Genomic DNA, 20,897 nt, shown 5'->3' with positions numbered 1-20,897 from the left:
TGTGTGGGTGCAAACTGAAGAAATCTTTACTTAGTATATACTGAATCGATCTTCTGTATATAAAGATAATTGAAAATGAAAAAAAAACCTTGGTTTTAAATTGGACATTGCATAGAAAATTAATCAATTTTTTAAAAATATCATGTAGGATCTCTGTCCTTAATGTGCTGTACATTGTGATTTAATGCTATAACTAGTACTTTTCACTTTGTGTTGCTATGTGGAGGCAAACTGTTGAAATCTTTACTTAATATATACTAAACTGATCTTCTATATATAAAGAGAATTAAAAATGAATCTTGATGTGAATGGAAGGAGAGAGGGAGCGGGAAAGGGGATGGTTGCGGGTGGGAGGGAAGTTATGGGGGGGGTGAAGCCATTGTAATCCATAAGCTGTACTTTGGAAATTTATATTCATTAAATAAAAGTTTTTTAAAAAAGTCCTTTACCCATTTCTTAACTGGGTTGTTTGTTTTGTTGTTGTGGAGTTTCTTGATCTCCTTGTAGATTCTGGTTATTAATCCTTTATAAATTGCATAGTTTGCAAATAATTTCTCCCATTCTGTCGGTTGCCTCTTCACTTTCCTAAGTGTTTCTTTTGCAGTACAGAAACTTCTTAATTTGTTGTATTTCCACTTGTTAATTTTGACTTTGATTACCTGTGCCTCTGGGGTCTTTTCCAAGAACTCTTTGTATGCACCAGTATCTTGCAGGGTTTTCCCAATGTTCTCTAATAATTTGATTGTGTTGGTTCGAAGATTTAGATTTTTAATCCATGTTGAGTAGATTTTTGTGTAAGGTGTAAGGTAGGGGTCTGGCTTCATACTCCTGCATGTAGAAATCCAGTTTTCCCAGCACCAACTGTTGAAGAGACTGTCTTTGCTCCAGGGATTGCTTTTAGCTCCTTGGTCAAATATAAGTTGGTTGCAGATGCTTGGATTGATTTCTGGCATTTCTATTCTGTTACATTGGTCCGTGCATATGTTTTTGTACCAGTAGAGGCTGTTTTGATTATAACTGCCTTGTAGTATATCTTTTTTTACTATTTATTTGACAGAGTTAGACAGTGAGAGAGACAGAGAGAAAGGTCTTCCTTCCATTGGTTCACCCCCCCAATTGGCCGCTACAGCTGGAGCTATGCCGATCCGAAGCCAGGAGCCAGGAGCCAGGTGCTTCCTCCTGGTCTCCCATGTGGGTGCAGGAGCCCAAGCACTTGGGCCATCCTCCACTGCCTTCCCGGGCCACAGCAGAGAGCTGAACTGAAGAGAAGCAACTGGGACTAGAACTCGGCATCCATAAGGGATGCTGGCACCACAGGCAGAGGGTTAACCAATTGAGCTGAGGTGCCTGCCCCGAAGAATGTCTTAAAATCTGGTATTGTGATGCCTCTGGCTTTGTTTTTGTTGCATAACGTTGCCTTCCTATTCAGGGTACCTGTGTTTCCATATGAATTTCAACACTGTTTTTTCTATATATGAGAAGAATATCTTTGGTATTTTGATTGGTATTGCAAAGAATATAAATTGGTTTCAGAAGAATGGAGATTTGAAAGAGTTACAGAGAGAGAAGGAGAGGCAGAGAGAGAGGTCTTACATGCGCTGGTTCACTCCTCAGTTGGCTGCAGCAGCCAGAACTGTGCCAGTCTGAAGCCAGGAGTTTCTTCTGGGTCTCTCCCACATGGGTGCAGGGGCCCAAGTTGGGCCATTTGCTGCTGCTTTCCCAGGCCATAGCAGAGAGCTGGGTCAGAAGTGGAGCAGCCAGGATGTGAACTGGCACCCATTGGGGTGCCAGCACTACAGGTGGTGGCTTTACCTGCTATGACAACCACTGGCCCCAGTGTTTTGTAATTCTAATTGTAGAGTTCTTTGACATCATTGGTTATATTTATTCCAAGATATTTTATTTTTTGGTTGCTATCGTGAATGGGATTGATCTTAGATGCTCATTCTCAGCCTTGTCATTGTCTGCATATAGAAAGGCTGTTGATTTTTGTGTATTGATTTTGTATCCTGCTACTTTATCAAAATCTTCTATAAGTTCCAACAGTCTCTTGGTAGAGTCTTTTGTATCACCTATATATAGGATCATATCATCTGCAAATAGGGATAGTTTGACTTCCTCCTTCCCAATTTGTATCCCTTTGATTTCTTTTTCTTCCCTAATGGCTCTGGCTCAAACTTCCATGACTATATTGAATAGCAATGGTGAGAGTGGGCATCCTTGTCTGGTACCGGATCTCAGTGGGAATGCTTCCAACTTTTCCTTATTCAGTAGGACAGTGGCTGTGGGTTCGTCATAAATTGCCTTCTATACCCAATTTGCTTAGAGTTTATATCCCTGCATATCTGGAGTAAGTCCCACTTGGTCTAGGTGGATGATCTTTCTGATGTTTTGTTAGATTTGATTGGCAAGCATTTTGTTGAGGATTTTTTACATTTATGTTCATCAGGGAAATTGGTCTGTAGTTCTCTTTCTCTGTTGCATCTTTTTCAGGTTTAGGAATGAAGGTGATGCTGGCTTCACAGAAAGAATTTGAGAGGATTCCCTCCCTTTTGATTGTTTTGAATAATTTGAGAAGATTTGGAGTTAGTTCTTTAAATGTCTGATAGAATTCATCAGTGAAGCCATCTGGTCCTGGTTTTTGTTGTTGGGAAGGTCCATTTCTGTCTTGGTTATGGGTCTGTTTAGGTTTTCTATGTCTTCATGGCTCAATTTAGGTAGGTTGTATGTGTCCAGAAATTTATCCATATCTTCTAGGTTTCTCAGTTTGTTGGCATACAACACTTTGTAGTAATTTCTGATTATTCTTTTTTATTTCTGTGGTGTTTGTTGTTACATTCCCTTTTTCATCTCTAATTTTATTGATTTGGGTCTTCTTTCTCCTTTTTTTTGGTTACAGTGTGTTGTGGTGAAGATCTTTTCTGGTCATGTCTATTAAGAGTTCTATGTGCTTCCTGTGCTTGGATGTCCCTTTCTTTCTCTAAATTATGGAAGTTTTCTGGTATTAATTCACTAAAAAGGTCTTCTAATCTTTTCTCTCTTTCCATGCCTTTAGGAACTCCTAGACCCTGTATGTTGGGTAATTTGATAGTACCCTGGAGATTCCTAACAGTGTTTTTTTGGTTTCTAATTTCCTCTTCTTGTTTTTGGTTTGACTGTATGATTTCCTGTGCTTTGTCTTCTAAGTCAAATGTCCTTTCTTCTGATTCATTGATTCTGTTGTTAAGGCTTTCTACTGCATTTTTATTTGTTCTGTTGAATTCTTCATTTTATTTTGATTTCTCTTTAAGATCTGAATTTTGTGGGAGTAATGTTCTTTCATTTCTTGTATAGATTTCAGTAGTTTGTGCATTTGCTTCTGATTACTTTCATGTAATCTTGTGATCAATTTTTTGAATTCTATTTCTTGTATTTCTTCAGTGTCATCATCTTCACAATCTAGTATTGAAGTGTTGTGTTCTTCTGGGGGGCATCATGTTGTCTTCCTTATTCTTGTTTCTTGAATTGCTGTGTTTGTTATTAGGCATTTCTGGAGATACTAGTGGGTTTCTTTTCTGTTGTTTTCCATTGTGGCAGCTTTTATCTTTGTACTATGCCTCTGTATTTAAGTGGAGTGTCTGCTTCCAGTGAATATCTAGAGGCATGTGGTGAGTGTGGCTAGGGAGCTCTGTTCAGTTTGCCAGGGTGAAGGGCATGTCTAAAGTGACACACTGAAGTTTGGCATGGTAAATCTTCTCTTCTCTTTTTTCTTTTCTTCTTCTTCTTCTTTTTTTTTTTTTATCAGAATGGAGGTTTATTCTGCTCAGTTGATCTCCTCTCCTCAGAGGAGACCAGTGCCATAGTGCTAGCCTTCGTGGATATAATATTCATCCACTCTGCCCCAAGGACCACTAAAAGGATCTGTGCAGTCTAACGTGTAAGCTCAGATTCCTCAGCAATGTCCCTCTCCAGGTAACCAGGAAGCCCTGAGCATGTGGAGTCTCCCACAGTGACTGCCCAAAGTTCCAGCCACACCATGAGTCCTCCCATATAGCCTCAGTTTTTTTTCCACAGTCGTGGCACATAAGCCTCCCACAGTCACGAGCACCCAGCTGCCTGTTAGTTCTCCCCACCAGAGTCAGGAGTCTCTGCTCAGCTCATTGCAGGGTGTGGATATGAGCTGGTTTGGCTGTTATGTATGTCCAAAATGGTGCCCACGCTATCAGCTTGTTACAGGACTCTGTTGTGAGGTGAGCGGGAAAAGAGAAATGTGTCCCTTCTCTTTTTTTTCTCCTCTAGTTTGGCAGGTACACTATTTCCCCCCACAAAGAGGGCTCTAAGCCAAATTCCCTCTAGGCTCTTCTTGCAGCTTTATCACCTGTGGCTTAGGCTGCTGCAGTCTGGGATCACCTCATTCTCCAATGCTTCTGCATAGGCACCCGACTGCTGTGGTCCTGAGTTGTGGACGTCCATGCCCTCTATGTATGTCTACTGTGTCCCTCTAATTTGTATAGAGTGTCCTCTGCTGTTTTCTCCCTAACTCTTCCCTGGGACTGCACTCTCCCCACTTTTTTAAACTATCTTCTCCTAGACTAGAACTGTAAGCTCCCTCTTTACTCTGCCAACTTGTAAGCATACTTGGGCTAATTTTTAAGTTGATAGTTTTGTATGTCCCATGAACGAGAATGAAGTTATAAATATCTAAATGGTCCTTGGCAGAAGAAATGTTCCCCACATGGGGGATGGCATTGTGGCATATCCACCTGTGATGCTGTCATCCCATGTGTGTGCCAATTTGACTCCCAGCTGCTCCATTTCTGATCCAGCTCCCTGCCAATGTGCCTGAAGAAACAAGGAGAAGATGGTCCAAGTACTGGGGTCCCTGCATCCACCTGTAAGACCCAGAAAAAACTCTCGGCTTCTGGTTTCCACCTGGCCCAGCTCCATTGATTTGTGGCCATTTGGGAGTGAATAAGCAGATGGAAGATATCTCTTTGTTTGTCTCTCCTCCTCTCTCTGCAACTGTCTTTCAAATAAATAAATATAAATAAAAACAGATTCTCACCCTTGGTTTAGGTCATCACTAGCTGGGCATAAGAATGGGTAGTTCTAAAGTCAAGCGCATCTTTCTTTCCCCTTATTCTTTGGGTAGCTTCCCATATCTGATTAAGAAGACAGACCAGGTTGTCAAGTTTGAAAGTCTAGAAGGACCTATTCTGTCTCATCGTCTTTCTTTTCCTTTCCTTCAACCCTAGATTCAGTGTGGGTGAATGATGGTTATGTAGATGAGTACACTACCTAACCGATAATTTTTACTTCAATGGGTTACTTTATATCCATATAAATATTTATCAATAATAAGTACTGCATAGTATTTTGTTACTGCTAAATCTGTATAGCTTTTTATATTTGTTAGTATAATGACTTGTATATAAGAGATTGTCAAAATTTCATGACTTTATTTTTTAAAGCTTAAGAAGTAATTTATATCCATATTTTTATAACTTTTAAAAGTGATACTGTTGGTGCTGTGCTTTTAAAAGAAACGGAAAGTTTTTATAACACTTTTCATCTTTCTGTATTGTGTTTTGCTTTAAAAATGTTAATAGAAAATTATAATGTTTACAAAACTGAAGTAATGTAAGCATTTATTGTTAGTCAAACCAGGTATCTTAGATGAGTAATAGAAAATACAAGAACTTTTAAAGTTGGGGGCAATAAAACACAGAATGTTTTGTTTGACTAATATCTATTTGACTTGGAGTCATTAGCAGTTATGGCAGTAATTGTCTCAGCTTCTGCCAGTGACTCTGGACCACATCCATGTCTATTAAGGATGTTTTGTAGCTAACTCTAAAACAATTCTTGACCTCAAACAGCGGGCCTCCATGACCTTTTTAATTTATTTTCCTATTAATTTATTATGGAAAAATGAAGAAAAATAGAAATCAGCTCAAGAAAACAGCCAATAGAGACAATTCCTAATATCTCATACTGAAATGTTGCTGTGACTAAATTATTGCTTTAATACAAAGATTTTTTAGTACAAGAAAAAATAAATTCCAAGAGTAAAAAGATTGAAACAAAGCAGAAATCTTTTTTTTAAAGATTTATTTATTTATTTGAAAGGCAGAGTTACAGAGAGGCAGAGGAAGAGAGACAGGGAGAGAGAGAGAGAGGGAGGGAGGGAGGGAGGGAGAGAGAGAGAGAGAGAGAGAGAGAGAGAGGTCTTCTATCTGCTGGTTCATTCCCCAGTTGGCTACAATGGCCGGAGCTGTGCCGATCCAAAGCCAGGAGCCAGGAGCTTCCTTCGGGTCTCTCACGTGGGTGCAGGGGCCCAAGGACTCGGGCCATCTTCTACTGCTTTCCCAGGCCATAGCAGAGAGCTGGATCAGAAGTGAAGCAGTGGGGACTCAAACCAGTGCCCATATGGGATGCTGGCATTGCCGGCAACGGCTTTACCCACTATGCCACAGTGCCAACCCCTCAAATATATACATTTAAAATTCAGGGGGAATTTCTGGAGTTAACAGTTATTATTTTCCATATAAATTTTTAAGATATTTCTGAAAATTTAAGAAATCTGTCTCAAGGGAAGTTTAAGTAGAAAACTAGAATTGAGAAAGATGGGAGAAATTATTCCTTTTCTCAACTCCTGAAACTCAACTCTTAGATCTTCTTGTCTCAGATTGTACAAAAAAATCACACCAAACGAAAGAAAGCCTGGACTTCCTGAAGAAAATAAACCCTCTCGGTAGGAAGTAGGTGTTTGAAAAGTTCAAAGAAATGATGATGTGGAGAGATCAAAGATTAGCTCTTCCTATTTTGCCCAGATTTTCCTCTCAAGTGGTTTCTAGGGAGTATGAGACTTCATTGTTTTGTCTAAAAAGTGTACTGTAAAAATGGAAAGAATTGTCCATCTTAATTAGAATTTCTCTGAGGCTCTAGTACATTGCTCAAGAAGAAAGAAATCTTTCTCAAAAAAGTCTCATAGAATGATCTCCAAGTGTACTTGGAAAGTCTCACAGAATAATGATTTGGAATCAGCATCCTTGGAAAAAATGTTGAGATTCTGTCATTGAATGTAGGATAGTGCAGCAAGACCATGGAAGGTCCCATCTACACCTCAGCTCATTTAAGAGATCTGGCTTGGCTGTCTTAGTCATGTCCCTTCCTTTGCTTCCTGAAGATCCAGACTGTCTTTGGGCACCATAAAATAAAATTGAGGTTGAAGAGGAGAAATTAGGCACAGTGGGTAAGCTGCTGCTTGGAATGCCTGTATCCTATATCAGTGTCTCAGTCCCAGCTATTTGGTTTCCCATAGTGCACACCCTTAGGAGGCAGCAGAAGATGGCTCAAATACTTGGGTCCCTAGCACCCGTGTCAGAGACCTAAATGGAGTTCTGGGTTCTTGACTTTGGTCTGGCTCAACTTAGCTGTTACCAGCAATTTGAGAGTAAACCAATGGTTGATCTCTTTCTGTTTCTCTCTCTCTCTGGCTTCCCCATGAAATGAAAAATTAATAAAAACATTTTTTAAAAGTTACAGGAGGAGAGGCAAAGCCAGGAAGGAAAAGCATTTCAGGGCATGGGGCTTGAGGGTTTCAGAGGAATACAGGAGAAGAGAAAAGAAAGAATGGCTGGTATTTGACAGTGTATAAAAAAATGGCGGGAGGAGAGAGGATACTTAAAAAGATTGCTTGGACCCATGTCGTGGTTCTTGAAATATACAGTCAAATGAGCTATTTTGAAATAGAGAGGCTTGATGCCTAACTAAGACGTAGCCACCTAGGTCACTGCTTTCTACAACTCTGTTGGTCAATAGAAAGGGTCAATTCAATTCCACCTTCCCATTCATGCAGGTTGGCCAGTTTCCTTGATGAAGACATTTGCAGTTTATAGAAATTTGAGTCCTGTAGGCTTGAGAGTTTTAATTTCACAATTACTTCGCTCTCCAGACTTCTAAAGGGAACAGAAAGCAAAAAAAAAAATTTTTTTTCTTCAGAATATCATGTTCTTTGTGAGTGATAAAGTCTAGGGTACTGGAAGACTGATTTGTATGTTGGTGTAGCAACTGAAGAATTAATCAAAAACAAGATGCCATGTCATTTGGAAGATTTTTCTGTCTTTCTCAGGGGTATGATAAATTATCTTTCATAGTTAGGAACTCCTAATTTTATAGGAACTTTGAAAATCATTGAACACATGGTTCTTTGTCCTCCTTTAGTCTGGTGATAAGTCTAGCCTAAGTTTAGAGCTGTGGTTTTCAACCAAGGGTGATTTTCCTGTCCCTAACGTCAGGGGACATTCTCAGTGTCTAGAAGGTGTTTATCATTGTCATGATTGGAATGGGGTTGCTGCTTGCATCTCATGGGTAGAAGATAGGGTTGCTGCCATGCATGGGACAGCCCCTTACACACAGAACCCTTGTCAGGGTCTTCTGAGGTTCCATTGGTGTTTCATCCCTCAGTCTCAGCCCCTTCACTTCCATGTTCCTCTGGAAATTTAGAGCAGGTCCAGCTTTCATTATAACCAGTTTCTCAACCTGTCTCATCTACATTAGATTAACACTCTGCAATCCTTCCTCAGAGTTCAGCTTGCAGGGAACATGGTGTGGTGGTAATTAACCACGAGGGCTTGGGTACAGACTGGCAGAGTTCAAATCCCAATTCCACCACTTAATATTTGTATAATGTTGGCCAAAGTTCTCACTCTCTCTGTGCCTCAGTTTTCCCACCTGAGAAAAAAGTGTGGATAAAAATGGCCCACTCCCACTGAGAACTGTTGTGAGAGTTAAATGAGTTACTACTTGAAAAGCACTAGGGATGTTACATGACACCTAAGTACTTAATAAACATTAACAAATAGTGTTCTTCCCCAAGAGCCCACCGAAGTCCATGTTTTCCAACTCTTTTCTTCCTCTCCACCCCAAATCTAAGAAGCAGATGTATTTTACCCATGATGGTCTCTTTTAAGTATTTGCATAAGCTGCAGTTTTTTCCCATTCCTCTAATGGCTAAGTTTTTAAGTGGAGAAAGGCCGAAGTGCTCTAATTTTTCTTGGCTATCCATATCCTGTCTCTGAAGCAGAGAGTCCTTGGTTGCTTCAAGGTGGGATTGGATATCAGTTTGGGTGCCCTCTGAAGATCTGTGTGCTCAAGATTTGGTTCCCAAAGTGTTATGTTGGTGGTATGGTGAGGGTGGAAATTTAATGCAGTTATGGTGCCAGAAGATGTGGCCTCTGGGAGATGAACAGGTTAGATTAGACCTTTAGGGTGGGCTCTGAGCCTGAATCATGGTGGGTTTGTAAGGAGTGACAGGCACATATGCTCCCCCCCTGCGATGTGATGCTCTGTGTCATTTTAGGACTTTGCCAGTAAGAATGGCCTCAACAGATGTCCAACCAATCGGATCACCTGATCTTGGACTGGGAACCCCCTAGAACTATGAGCCAAAATAAGCCTTTTGTGTTTATAAAGTTAACTTCCATCTAGAATATCATTGTAGTAATGAAAGGCTGATTAATAGAGTTGTAGGAAGGATGAGTATTTTTTTTTTTTTTTTGGACAGCCAGAGTGGACAGTGAGAGAGAGAGAGAGAAAGGTCTTCCTTTTCCGTTCATTCACCCCCCAATGGCTGCTGCAGCCAGCGTGCTGCGGCCGGCGCACCACGCTGATCCAAAGCCAGAAGCCAGGTGCTTTCTCCTGGTCTCCCATGTGGGTGCAGGGCCCAAGGACCTGGGCCGTCCTCCACTGCACTCCTGGGCCACAGCAGAGAGCTGGACTGGAAGAGGGGCAACCGGGACAGAATCTGGCGCTCTGACCAGGACTAGAACCCAGGGTGCCGGCGCTGCAGGCGGAGGATTAGCCTAGTGAGCTGCGGCACCGGCCCAGGATGAGTATTTTTAAATGTATATTAGACAACACACAATTTTCAGTCTGCAGGTGGCCACTGTCGAGTGAATGAATGAGGGGATGGCTGTATCATGGGCCACACCTAAGTTTCTGGCATGAGTGTAATAAATTATGGTGTCTTTTACCATGATATGGTTGTAAAAAAGGAACAAAGTTGTGGGGTCAGCCGATGAGGTCACTTTTGCCCATGAGATTTTTTTTGGTGCTCTGGGAAATGGAGATACAGATGTATAGCAGGAAAAGGGGCTCATGGACAGAGATCATAGCTGGAGATACAGGTTTATGACTTTTCGTCAAATAAATTAGTAAATTAAGTCAATGAGAGGATAAAAGACTATATAGAAGGGAGATATTTGAGTTGGAAAAGCAGTTTTTGCAAGGATGGATTGATGAATAGCTGGATGGATGGACGATTGCTAGATTGTATGTTGAGCTGAACTGAAGATGTAATTTCTTATTTACAATTGGGCTGGTGAGAGTGTATTGTTCATGGTGAGGCTCAAGCAGATATATGGGTTCTGCTTTGGGAAATTAAGCTTAAAGGCCAAAACCATAATACAGAAAATGGAAGAGACATGTATGGCTTGGTATGGTTTTCCATATCTTGAATTTTAAAAGCTATCATCCAAAAAGTTTTCTTTAATATTGCATCCTATTCAAACATTTGAAAATGTACTTTTTACATGATTTTAACTTTTTTGCTTGTTTTAATCTTTCAGATCATAAGGCCTATGGATTCTCTGCCCCAAAAGACCAACAAGTAGTCACAGCAGTTGAGTACCAAGGTATAGTCTCTTATTGATTCTCATGGGCTAATATTGCTTATTTGTTTTTATTTTTTGTTTTAAAGATTTATTTTATGTATCTTAAAAGCAGAGTTGCAGAGAGACAGAGAGGAAGAGACAGAGAGAAGTCTTCCATCTGCCGGTTCTTTCCCCACATGGCTGCAATGGTCAGGGCTGGGCCAGGCCACAGCAAGAGCTAGGAGCCAGGAGCTTCCTCCAGTCTCCCATGTGGGTGTAGGGGCCCAAGGATCTGGACCATACTCTGCTGCTTCCAGGCGCATTAGTAGGGAGCTAGATCTGAAGTGGACCATCGAGGACTTGCCCTGGGACCCTTATGGGATGCCAGCGCTGCAGGTGGCATATTTGCTATACCACAACTCTGGCCCAGGCTGTATTGTTTAAATAATTCACTTGGATGACACATGGGATGCTATCTCATTGTTAGAATCCTCTGCCTCACCTTACACCAGCTCCTCTGCCTGAAAGGCTGTTCCATGTTGTTTCCATGTTAGGAATGCTTTCTCTATCTTCAGTGAAAATTTTGGACATTTGATGAAAGACTGAATGTCCCAGGAAGTCTTCTAATCATGTGTGAAACAGAGATGGAGATTTTGAAAAGTTCCTAGCCAGCTAGATATGGTAAATAGAAATTAACACTCCAAACCTCACTCTATTTTTTTAAAAGATTTATTTATTTGTTTGAAAGGTAGTGTTGCAAAGAGGCAGAGGCAGAGACAGAGGGATCAGGCATCCCAAGCAGCGGCTTAACCTGCTGCACCAAAAATCCCCACTTCTTTTTTTTAAAGATCTATTTATTATTTATCTGAAAGAGTTACACAGAGAGAGGAGAGGCAGAGAGAGGGAGAGAGGTCTTCTATTCGCTGGTTCACCCCCCAAATGGCTGCAATGACTGGAGCTGGGCTGATCCGAAGCCAGGAGCTAGGAGCTTCTTCCAGATCTCCCACACTGGGGCAGGGGCCGAAGCACTTGGTCCATCTTCTACTGCTTTCCTAGGCCACAGCAGAGAGCTGGATCGGAAGTGGAGCATCTGGGCCTCAAACCGGTGCTCACATGGGATGCTGGCTCAGCAGAGGTGGCTTTACCTGTTACAACACAGCCCTAGCCCCCTCACTCTCTGTATTTAAGATCACATTAATGTGGCCTATTTTGGGGGTGCCATTTTCTTATTTCTTATAGCTACTAATAAGGAGAAATCGATTGAACGGTATATATTTTGGTTTTGCAAGATGAAAATGTTCTGGACACTGTTATATACACAACAGTGTGAATACATTGAACACTTATTAAATGGTAGAGTTAAAAATTATTAAAATGGAAAATTTTATGTTTTGCATATTTTACCAGTTAAAAAATTTTAAAAGGGCTAATCATAAAAAAGATTAACAAAAGCTTTATAAGTATACTTCAAATGTGGACCACCTGCTACTTTCCCAAAGGATGTAGAGCACAATAATATTAGGTAACTAGAAGAGTTACTATTTCTAAACTGAATGCTTGTTTAGGCCAGAGGTTGTAAACATTTAAGAAGCTGGGGGCAGATGTTTAATATAGTGGTTAAGATGCTGCTTGAGAGATTCCACCCCCGACCCCATCCCATAGCAGAGTGCCTCGGTTCAATTCCCAGCCACTCTTATTCCTGCTAATGTGCTACCTAGGAGGCAGAGGTCATGGTTCAAGTACCTGGGTTCCTGCCACCATGTGCAAGACTCACGTTGAGTTCTGGGCTCCTGACTAGTGAGGGCATTTGGGGAGTGAACCAGCAGATGGGAGATCTCTGTCCATCTGACTCTCTCTTTCTGTGTCTCTCTGCCTTTCAAATAACTAAAATAAATGCATAAAAGAAGCTGGTCATTTTAGATGAGATTCCTCATGTTGGTTTGGAGAGAAGTAGATCTGGAGGAAAGAGAAAAAGATAAAAGAAGAGGACTAGAAAGGGGTGGGGATGCAGATTAAATATTTATATAGCACAATAGTGCCTAGCACATAGTAAGTTACATGTGCTTGATAAGTAAAAATGTGCTGTATAAGAATCAGTGCATCATTCAAAAATAATGAATCACTTAGTAACAAACAGCTTAAGAATTTTTTTAGGTTAATTAGGTCCTCCTGAGTTCTCATTTTTACATGATTAAGCTAATAAGCTAATACAACAAATACTCTTTATTGTGAGTTAGTGTCCAGTGAGGAGAGGTGGGAGAGGGAATTAATGTTAGAGAGTAATTTGGACTATGCAGTAAGTACTTATTGGAGGATAAACAGGGCTGGGCGAGAAGCCAGGAGACTGGAAGGGCCAAGAGTGAGCACAGTGGGAGAGGGAAAAAATGGAGCAGGATGTCCCTAAGGGACAAAGGAAATCCTGTTCATTTCTCCTACCTCTCACTTTCCTGGAGGTGCTTACTGACAGGTGCAACTAGACACAGGATATGCAGCCCTGCTTCTCAGCCCTGTGCCACGGTATCTGAGCCAGGATGCCAAAATTATACTCTTCAATTTTGTATTATCTTAGAAGAGATTTTTTGAGGTGATGCTTACATAACATCATATCCATCATTTTAAAATGAACAGTTCAGTTGCTCTTAGAATATTCAGAGTGTTATACAACTACCACCTCTCTTGAGTTCCAAAATTTCCATCACTTCAAAATGAAACTTTGTACCCATGTATATGATTTTTAATGTATTATTTTTAACATAAACACCTCTTTATTAATTTGTTTTTTTAAAAGGTTTGTTTATTTTTATCTGAAAGAGTTACAGAGAGAGGGAGAGATAGATAGCACTTCCATCTGCTGGTTTACTCCCCAGATGGACACAGCTGCCAGTACTGGGCCAGGCCAAAGCTAGGAGTCAGGAACTTCCTCTGAGTCTCTTATGAGGGTAGCAGGGGCCCAAACACCTAGGCCATCTTCTGCTGTTTTCCCCAGACTGTTAGAGGGAGGTGAATCGGAAGTGGAGCAGTTGGGACACAAACTGGTGCCCACATGGGGTGCTGGAGTCCCAGGCAGTGGCTTTACCCGCTGTGCCATGATGCCGGCTCCAGTTTATTTAATCAAATGTTAGTTTCACTCCAAAACAAGTGTTTTCTATTTTCTACCCCTGCTCTTTTTTTTTTTAAGATTTATTTATTTATTTGAAAGGCAGAGTTACAGAGAGGCAGAAAGAGAGAGAGAGAGAGAGAGAGAGAGAGAGAGAGAGAGAGAGAGAATATCTTCCATTTGCTGGTTCACTCCCAAATTGGCCGCAACAGCTGGAGCTGGGCCAATCTGAAGCCAGGAGCCAGGAGCTTCTTCCAGGTCTCCCACATGGATACAGGGGCCCAAGCACTTGGACCATCTTCTACTGCTTTCCCTGGCCATAGCAGAGAGCTGGATCGGAAGTGGAGCAGCCGGGACTAGAACTAGTGTCCATATGGGATGTGAGCCCTGCAGGTGGCGGCATTACAGCTGTCACAGTGTCAGCCCCAACCTCTACTCTTTTTAATTAAAAATTGTATTTTAGATGTGGGGATGCTGGCACTGTGGCACAGCGGGTTAACATCCTGGCCTGAAGCGCCGGCATCCTATATGGGCGCCAGTTCGAGACCCAGCTGCTCCACTTCCGATCCAACTCTCTGCGATGGTCTGGGAAAGCAGTAGAAGGTGGTCCAAGTCCTTGGGCCCCTGCAACCACTTGGGAGACCCAGAAGACGCTCTGGCTCCTGGCTTTGGATCCACGCAGCTCCAGCCATTGCAGCCAATTGGGGAGTGAACCATCAGATGGAAGACCTCTCTCTCTCTCTGCCTCTCCTCTCTCTGTGTAACTCTGACTTTCAGATAAATAATAAATAAATCTTTAAAAAAAAAAAAAAAAGAAGTGGGGATTTTTGGTGCAGCAGGTTAAGCCACTGCTTGGGATGCCTGAATCCCATATCAGAGTGCTGGTTCAAGCCCTGGAACCTCTGCTTCAAATCCAGCTTTCTGCTAATGAGCTTAGAAGGCCACAGATCATGGCTCAGATACTTGGTTTACTGTCACCCACCCATATGGGAAACTTGGAGGGAGTCCCTGGTTCCTGACTTTGGTTTGGCCCAGCCCTCACTGTTGCAGGCATTTGGGGAACCAGCAAATTTGAGATCTCTGTCTTTCTGTGTTGTTCTTACCTTTCAAGTAGTTGAAAATAAATCAACACATATTTTTAAAAAGATTTACTTATTTATTTGAAAGGCAGCATTACAGAGAGAGGGAGAGACAGAGAGAGAGAGAGACCTTCCATCTGCTGGTTCACTCCCCAAATAGCCACAACAGCCAGGGCTGGGCCGGGCTGCAGTCAGGAACCTGCAGCTCCATCCAGGTCGGTCTCATGAGTGACATGGGCCCAAGTACATGGACCATGTTCTGTTGCTGTCCCAGGCACAGCAGCAGGGACCTGGACTGGATGTCAAGCAGTCAGGACTGGGGCTTGAACTACGCTCCGGGATGAGATGCTAACATGGCATGTCCCTAAATAAAACTTGTTTTAAAGAAATTGTATTTTAATTCTATTTGTATGTGCCACAGTTACTCCAATTTGACTCTCCATAAATCGACCATAAATATACCTTCTTCCACATCATGGTTTGGGGATATTGTATTGGGTACCTTGATTTTACTTAAAGCCTCTAGTATTTGATGATCTGTACCCGTGTGTCTGTGTGTTCCACTCCGTGTTTTGCCTCTGGTTTCTCAGATGTTGAGGGATGCCCCTCTCCAGGGCTTCCATTCTGTCTCACTTCCACGGGGCTGCCACAAGCAGAGTGAGACCAAGATCAGGGCAGCTTTGCCGACCTTGTGAGTTCTGCACGCAGCCTCGAGCCGAGTGCTCAGCCCTCTGACAGCTGTGCATCCATGTTTATTAGCAAACATTTCCCCACAGAAGCAATCTCCGCTAATTCCTCAGAACTACTTTTTAAATATTGCGTAAGATTTTGATGATTCTAAACTTGAGCACAGAGAATAGACACACAAGATAGCAGGACAGAATCCTAGTAAAAGTTCATAATGATTCTATCTGCAACAGGCCTTTCAATGAAACTTCATGGAAGATGAGTATTGTGGAAAAACCTATGCATGGATTTCAAAATATTTTTGTACCAAAAATTTTAATTCAACTTTTCCATGATCCTTTTGAAAACCTTGGTTTATGATTTCTACAAGTGATTATTTCACTGCAAGTTGTGACTAATGCTTTTTGTAAATAGCTACCTTTTCTTTATCCAAGTGAAACGGATATTTGGCAGTGAAATAATCACTTTAAAAGAAAAACAATGTCTAGATATTATATATATTTTCTATAAAATAAAAATAGGACATCTGTATATCATTTTCTTTGCTGTTCCAACCAGAGGTAGGTAACATTTTAGTTCATATGCGATTCATTCAGATAATCTTGTGATGGCATAGGATATGGATTTCTGTCCCATCAACTTGCCATTACAACTAAAAAGTTCTTCATGGGTGAAAATAATAATGATCATTTATAGAGCACATACTTTATGCAAGGTACTATGTGTACCAAATATGAGGAATCTTCAAAAATCTGTGAAAAATATATATCGAAAATTTTGTGTACCAAAATAAAATCGTATTTTTTATTCCATTTTCATGAACTTTTTGAAATATCCTTGTATATAATACATGGTCTCATTTAATTTTTTTTTTTGACAGGCAGAGTGGACAGTGAGAGAAAGAGACAGAGAGAAAGGTCTTCCTTTGCCGTTGGTTCACTCTCCAATGGCCGCTGCAGCCGGCACACTGCGGCCGGCGCACCGTGCTGATCTGAAGGCAGGAGCCAGGTGCTTCTCCTGGTCTCCCATGAAGTGCGGGGCCCAAGCACTTGGGCCACCCTCCACTGCACTCCTGGGCCACAGCAGAGAGCTGGCCTGGAAGAGGGGCAACCGGGACAGAATCCGGTGCCCCAACTGGGACTAGAACCCAGTGTGCCGGTGCCGCAAGGCGGAGGATTAGCCTATTGAGCCGCGGCGCTGGCCGGTCTCATTTAATTTTTTAAAATATTTCTTTTATTTATTTGAAAGGCAGAGTAACAGATAGGGAGAGACAGAGAAAGAGATCTTCTGTCCCCTGGTTCACTCCTCAAATGGCCGTGATGTTCGGAGCTGGGCTAATCTGAAGCCAGAAGCCAGGCGCTTCTTCCAGGTCCCGGCAGGGACCCAAAGACCTGAGCCATCTTCCTCTGCTTTCCCAGGCCCATGAGCAGGGAGCTGGATTGGAAGTGGAGCAGCCAGAACTCAAACTAGTGTCTACTTGGAATGTTGGTGCTGGTAGCTGTGGCTTCACTGGGTATACCAGAATGCTAGCTCCAAAAATTTGTTTTTAGTAGTAAATACAACTTAAATGTTTTAAAAAAAATTTGAGAATTGGGGGGTGGAGGGGCGCTAACAGAGATAGATGCAGAGAGAAATCTCTCATCTGCTTGTCTACTCCCCAAATGCCAACAACAGCCTAGACTGGTCCAGGCCAAAGCCTGGAGCTGGGGGCTTGATCTGGGTTTCCCATATGGTTAGAAGGAGCCAAACTACTTGGGTCATCCGTCAGCTGTTGCCTGCCAGGGTGCACGTTAGAATGCTGGAATTGGAAGTAGAGCCAGGACATGAACCCAGGTACCCCCATAAGGAATGTGGGCATCAAAAAGCAGTGTCTTTTTTTTTTTTTTTTTTAAGATTTGTTTATTTATTTGAAGGTGAGAGATAGAGAGAGAAAGAGATCTTCTATCCACTAGTTAACTCCCAAGATGGCCGCAACAGCCAGGGCTGGGCCAGGCCAAAGGGAAGAGCCAAGAGCTTCTTCCGGGTCTCCCACACAGGTGGCAGGGGCCCAAGCACTACAGCCATCTTCTGCTGCTTTTCCCAGGCCATTAGCAGGGAGCTACATTGCAAGTGGAGCAGCCAGGACTCAAATTGGTGCCTGTATGGGATGCCAGTGTCTCAGGCAGCAGCTCTGCCTGCTAGACTTGTGAGTGCCTGGGTTATAGAGAGGAAGTAAGCTTTTCCGTGCACTAGTTCACTCCCCAAATGGCTGCAAAAGCTGGAGCTGTGCCAAGACAAAACCATAAACCTGGAACCCCATCCTGGTCTTCCATGTGGGTGCAGGGGCCCAAGCATTTGGGCCATCTTCTGCTGCTTTCCCAGGTGCATTAGCAGGGAGCTGGATCTGAAGTAGAGCAACTGGCTGGGACTTGAACCACTGCTCCTATGGGATGTTGACATTTCAGGCAGTGGCTCAACCCATTGTGCTACAATGCTGGCTCCAACCAACAGTGTCTTGGCCATTATGCCAGTTTCCAACAGGTGCAGAAAAGTTTATATTCCATGCACAGTTGTTTTCATAAAGAACTCTTTTTTTTCCTTTACTTTCTTAAGATTATTTGAAAGGCAGAGTTACGGAGAGAGAGGGAGAGAGAGATATCTTCCATGCCCTTCTTCACTCTCAAATGGCCATAATATCCAGGGCTGGGCTAGGCTGAAGCCAGGAGCTTCATTCACGTCTCCTATGTGGGCACAGGATCCCAGCACTGGAGCCAACTTGCACTGGTTTCCCAAGAACATTAACAGGGAGCTGCACTGGAAGTGGAACAACCAAGACTCGAACCAGCGTTTTAATCGGATCTTAACCCCGCTTTCTTTCTGATCCTTTGGCAGCAGTTCCCAGCATCCTTACTGTGGGCAGAAAGACAACAAGGAGGCAGTGGGAAGTGATCTGCCCTTTAGGAGAAACTTTGCTTAATCACTTTCTCATGGCTCACAAGGAAAGCAGGGAACTCACTGAATCAGTTATATCCGTGTGATCTGTTGGGCTTGTTAACATTTGTACCCATCTGGGCAGCTTTCCATACTCCTCCTCTCTCTTCCTCCCTCCAGGGAAGGGGGAAAGAGACCCCAAGTTGAAATCCATAGCCCCGTTTCAGAGACTGTATTTCACAAGTGTCTTTGTAAGGGTAGCTCTGGTTCCCCTAAGTGGTCCCAGCCAGGAAGGTCGCGTCCAGGTTGGGTGAGGAGGCTGTGGGCACCAGCAGTCCTGCCTCACTCCTCCAGGATGATCAGGTCAGTCCTGGGATGCTGACGGTGGCCTGACCATCTTCTCTCCTTCCCCAACTCTGACACGGCCTCACTAGTGATGTGGCAATGAATATATCAGTTTTTGATCCAGAATACTGCCTCTCACAAAGACAGAAATATTCAGTGGAGACTGACAAGTGTGCAAATAGGAACAGAATTTACTTGGCAGTGAGGGAATAAACATACATTCACATGCAAGCGTGAGTCGCTCACACAGAGAAATACCCAACATGAGTGGGCCAAAGAATTGCTCATAAACAAGAAAGGAGAAAAAAAATCAAAAACAGTACCTCCAAGAAAAAGGGGACAGTTTGCGCTGAGACCAGTCCACGTTGGAAACAACGCGAATGAGAGATGTGTGTCTATGCAGGGTCCACGGCGGAGGCTCATAAAGAACTCTGAAGATTCCTCATACGTGGCAGAAGTCTAACTCCAAGCCTAGGCTATAAGCTAACATTTTATGGCGTAATAGCCCAGCAGCTCAATATAGAAAATTAGGCAGTTCATGTATGTTGACATATATTTAATTTTAGCTAATTAATTTTATTTTATTTGAGAAGGAGAGAGAGAGAGACAGAGAGAGAGAGACAGAGAGAGAGAGAGAATGCTCCCATCTTCTGGTTCACTCTGCAGATGCACCCAAACTGATGCTGGGCCAGGCTGAAGCCAGGAGCCTGGAACTCCATCTGAGCCTCCAGTGTGGGTGGCTGGTACCCAGGGACTTAGGTCATCACCTCCAGCCTTCCAGGCTGTACACTATTAGGATGATGGAATTGGGAGGGGAGCAGACTCCAACACAGGCACTCTGATAGGGGGTACGGTGTCCCAGGCAGCGTTTTAACCACTGTGCCAAAACCTGCCCGTGAGTGTTACATTTTAGCTACAGAATGAGAAGTCCAAGGAAATTAGTGTCTAAGTTCAGGTGGTTCTTTATTCTCAGATGTTGCCCCCATGATTCCAGTATTTTTCTGTGTATTCATTTCCTAGGTTGCCATAACAAAATACTGCAAGCCAGGTTTCTTAAAATAGCAGAAACTTTCTCTCAGTTCTGAAAGCTAAAAGTTCAAGATCAAAGTATTGACATCCTAGAGACTAGGCAATGGCTCTTCCTTGCTTGGGACACTTTTTCTTACATAACATCATGAATTCCCTCTTTTACATCTCTGTCCCCACACTCCTGTGTGTACTCTGCTGTCCCCAGCATTCAGCACCTCCTAACCTACTCTGTTTCCTGTTTGCCTGACTTCCCCTGCTAGACTGTAGGATCCCAAGCACAGGGGATCTTTGTTCTGTCCACTGATACAACTCAAGAACTATGCTGAGCACACAGTAAGTACTCACCATAGCTGGAGCAAATTAGATAGGACCATTTTCCACATCTTACATGTTAATGACGGAGAATCTGGAGTGTAATCACTGGCTTTGGGAGAATCATTGGTTACATTTTCTATTATTTCTGCAGAGTAGGGAGGACAGAAATCAGTAAGAGTTCACCAAGAGGGGTGTGTACAACTGTGTGTTTGACTAAATATATGAAACAATGTGACATCGAGTATAAAATTATACTTAAGACATAGACACGTTCATAAGACATGGGCTAAAATGAAGGTGGGTGTGTGTCTCATTGCTGGAAAACTCTACAAAATACGGGAAGGAAACCTATCTAAAGCTCAAGAGTCCGGAAGGTCGCCACCCATTCTCCTTAATCAACAGAACAGAACTGTTTCCTCAGACAGGTCCCATAGCACACATTTGTCTTTGTAGTTGCAAACACATCTATAAAATGGTGTCTCTTTATAGTGTAAAACCTGTTTTAAAAACTTTAGATATCCTTGAAAACAACTTTCAATTCTTTTGTTCCCTTACCTTTCTGTTCTCTGCCCTACTTTATGTTTTTTCACTACCTTTCATTATATTTCTTTAGCAATATGTGTAGAACTAAAAATAATTAGAAACCACATATAATAATAAGAAAAAAGCATAATTCTATCACATACAAATATCTGCTGGTTATAATTTGCATAATATTTGTATAGACCTTTTGTCTATGTCTATGGATGTATTTTTAATAAAGCCTGGGGTGAGGTAACTGCTACTCTATCTAATCTATAC

The 20,897-nt window shown here is 42.4% G+C and overlaps 1 protein-coding gene across 1 annotated transcript in view; it reads left to right on the top strand.

Annotated features, from left to right (window-relative positions):
* JAM2 (junctional adhesion molecule 2) overlaps positions 1-20,897 on the top strand; it is a 90,064-nt gene that overhangs the window by 41,928 nt on the left and 27,239 nt on the right. Inside the window, exon 2 of the mRNA XM_062206516.1 lies at positions 10,611-10,676. Coding sequence (XP_062062500.1) covers positions 10,611-10,676 — 66 coding nt within the window. The remainder of the gene's footprint in view (positions 1-10,610; positions 10,677-20,897) is intronic.

This window comes from Lepus europaeus, chromosome 2, assembly GCF_033115175.1.
Source record: "Lepus europaeus isolate LE1 chromosome 2, mLepTim1.pri, whole genome shotgun sequence".
NCBI lineage: Eukaryota > Metazoa > Chordata > Mammalia > Lagomorpha > Leporidae > Lepus > Lepus europaeus.
This window is presented reverse-complemented; position numbering and strand designations above follow the sequence as displayed.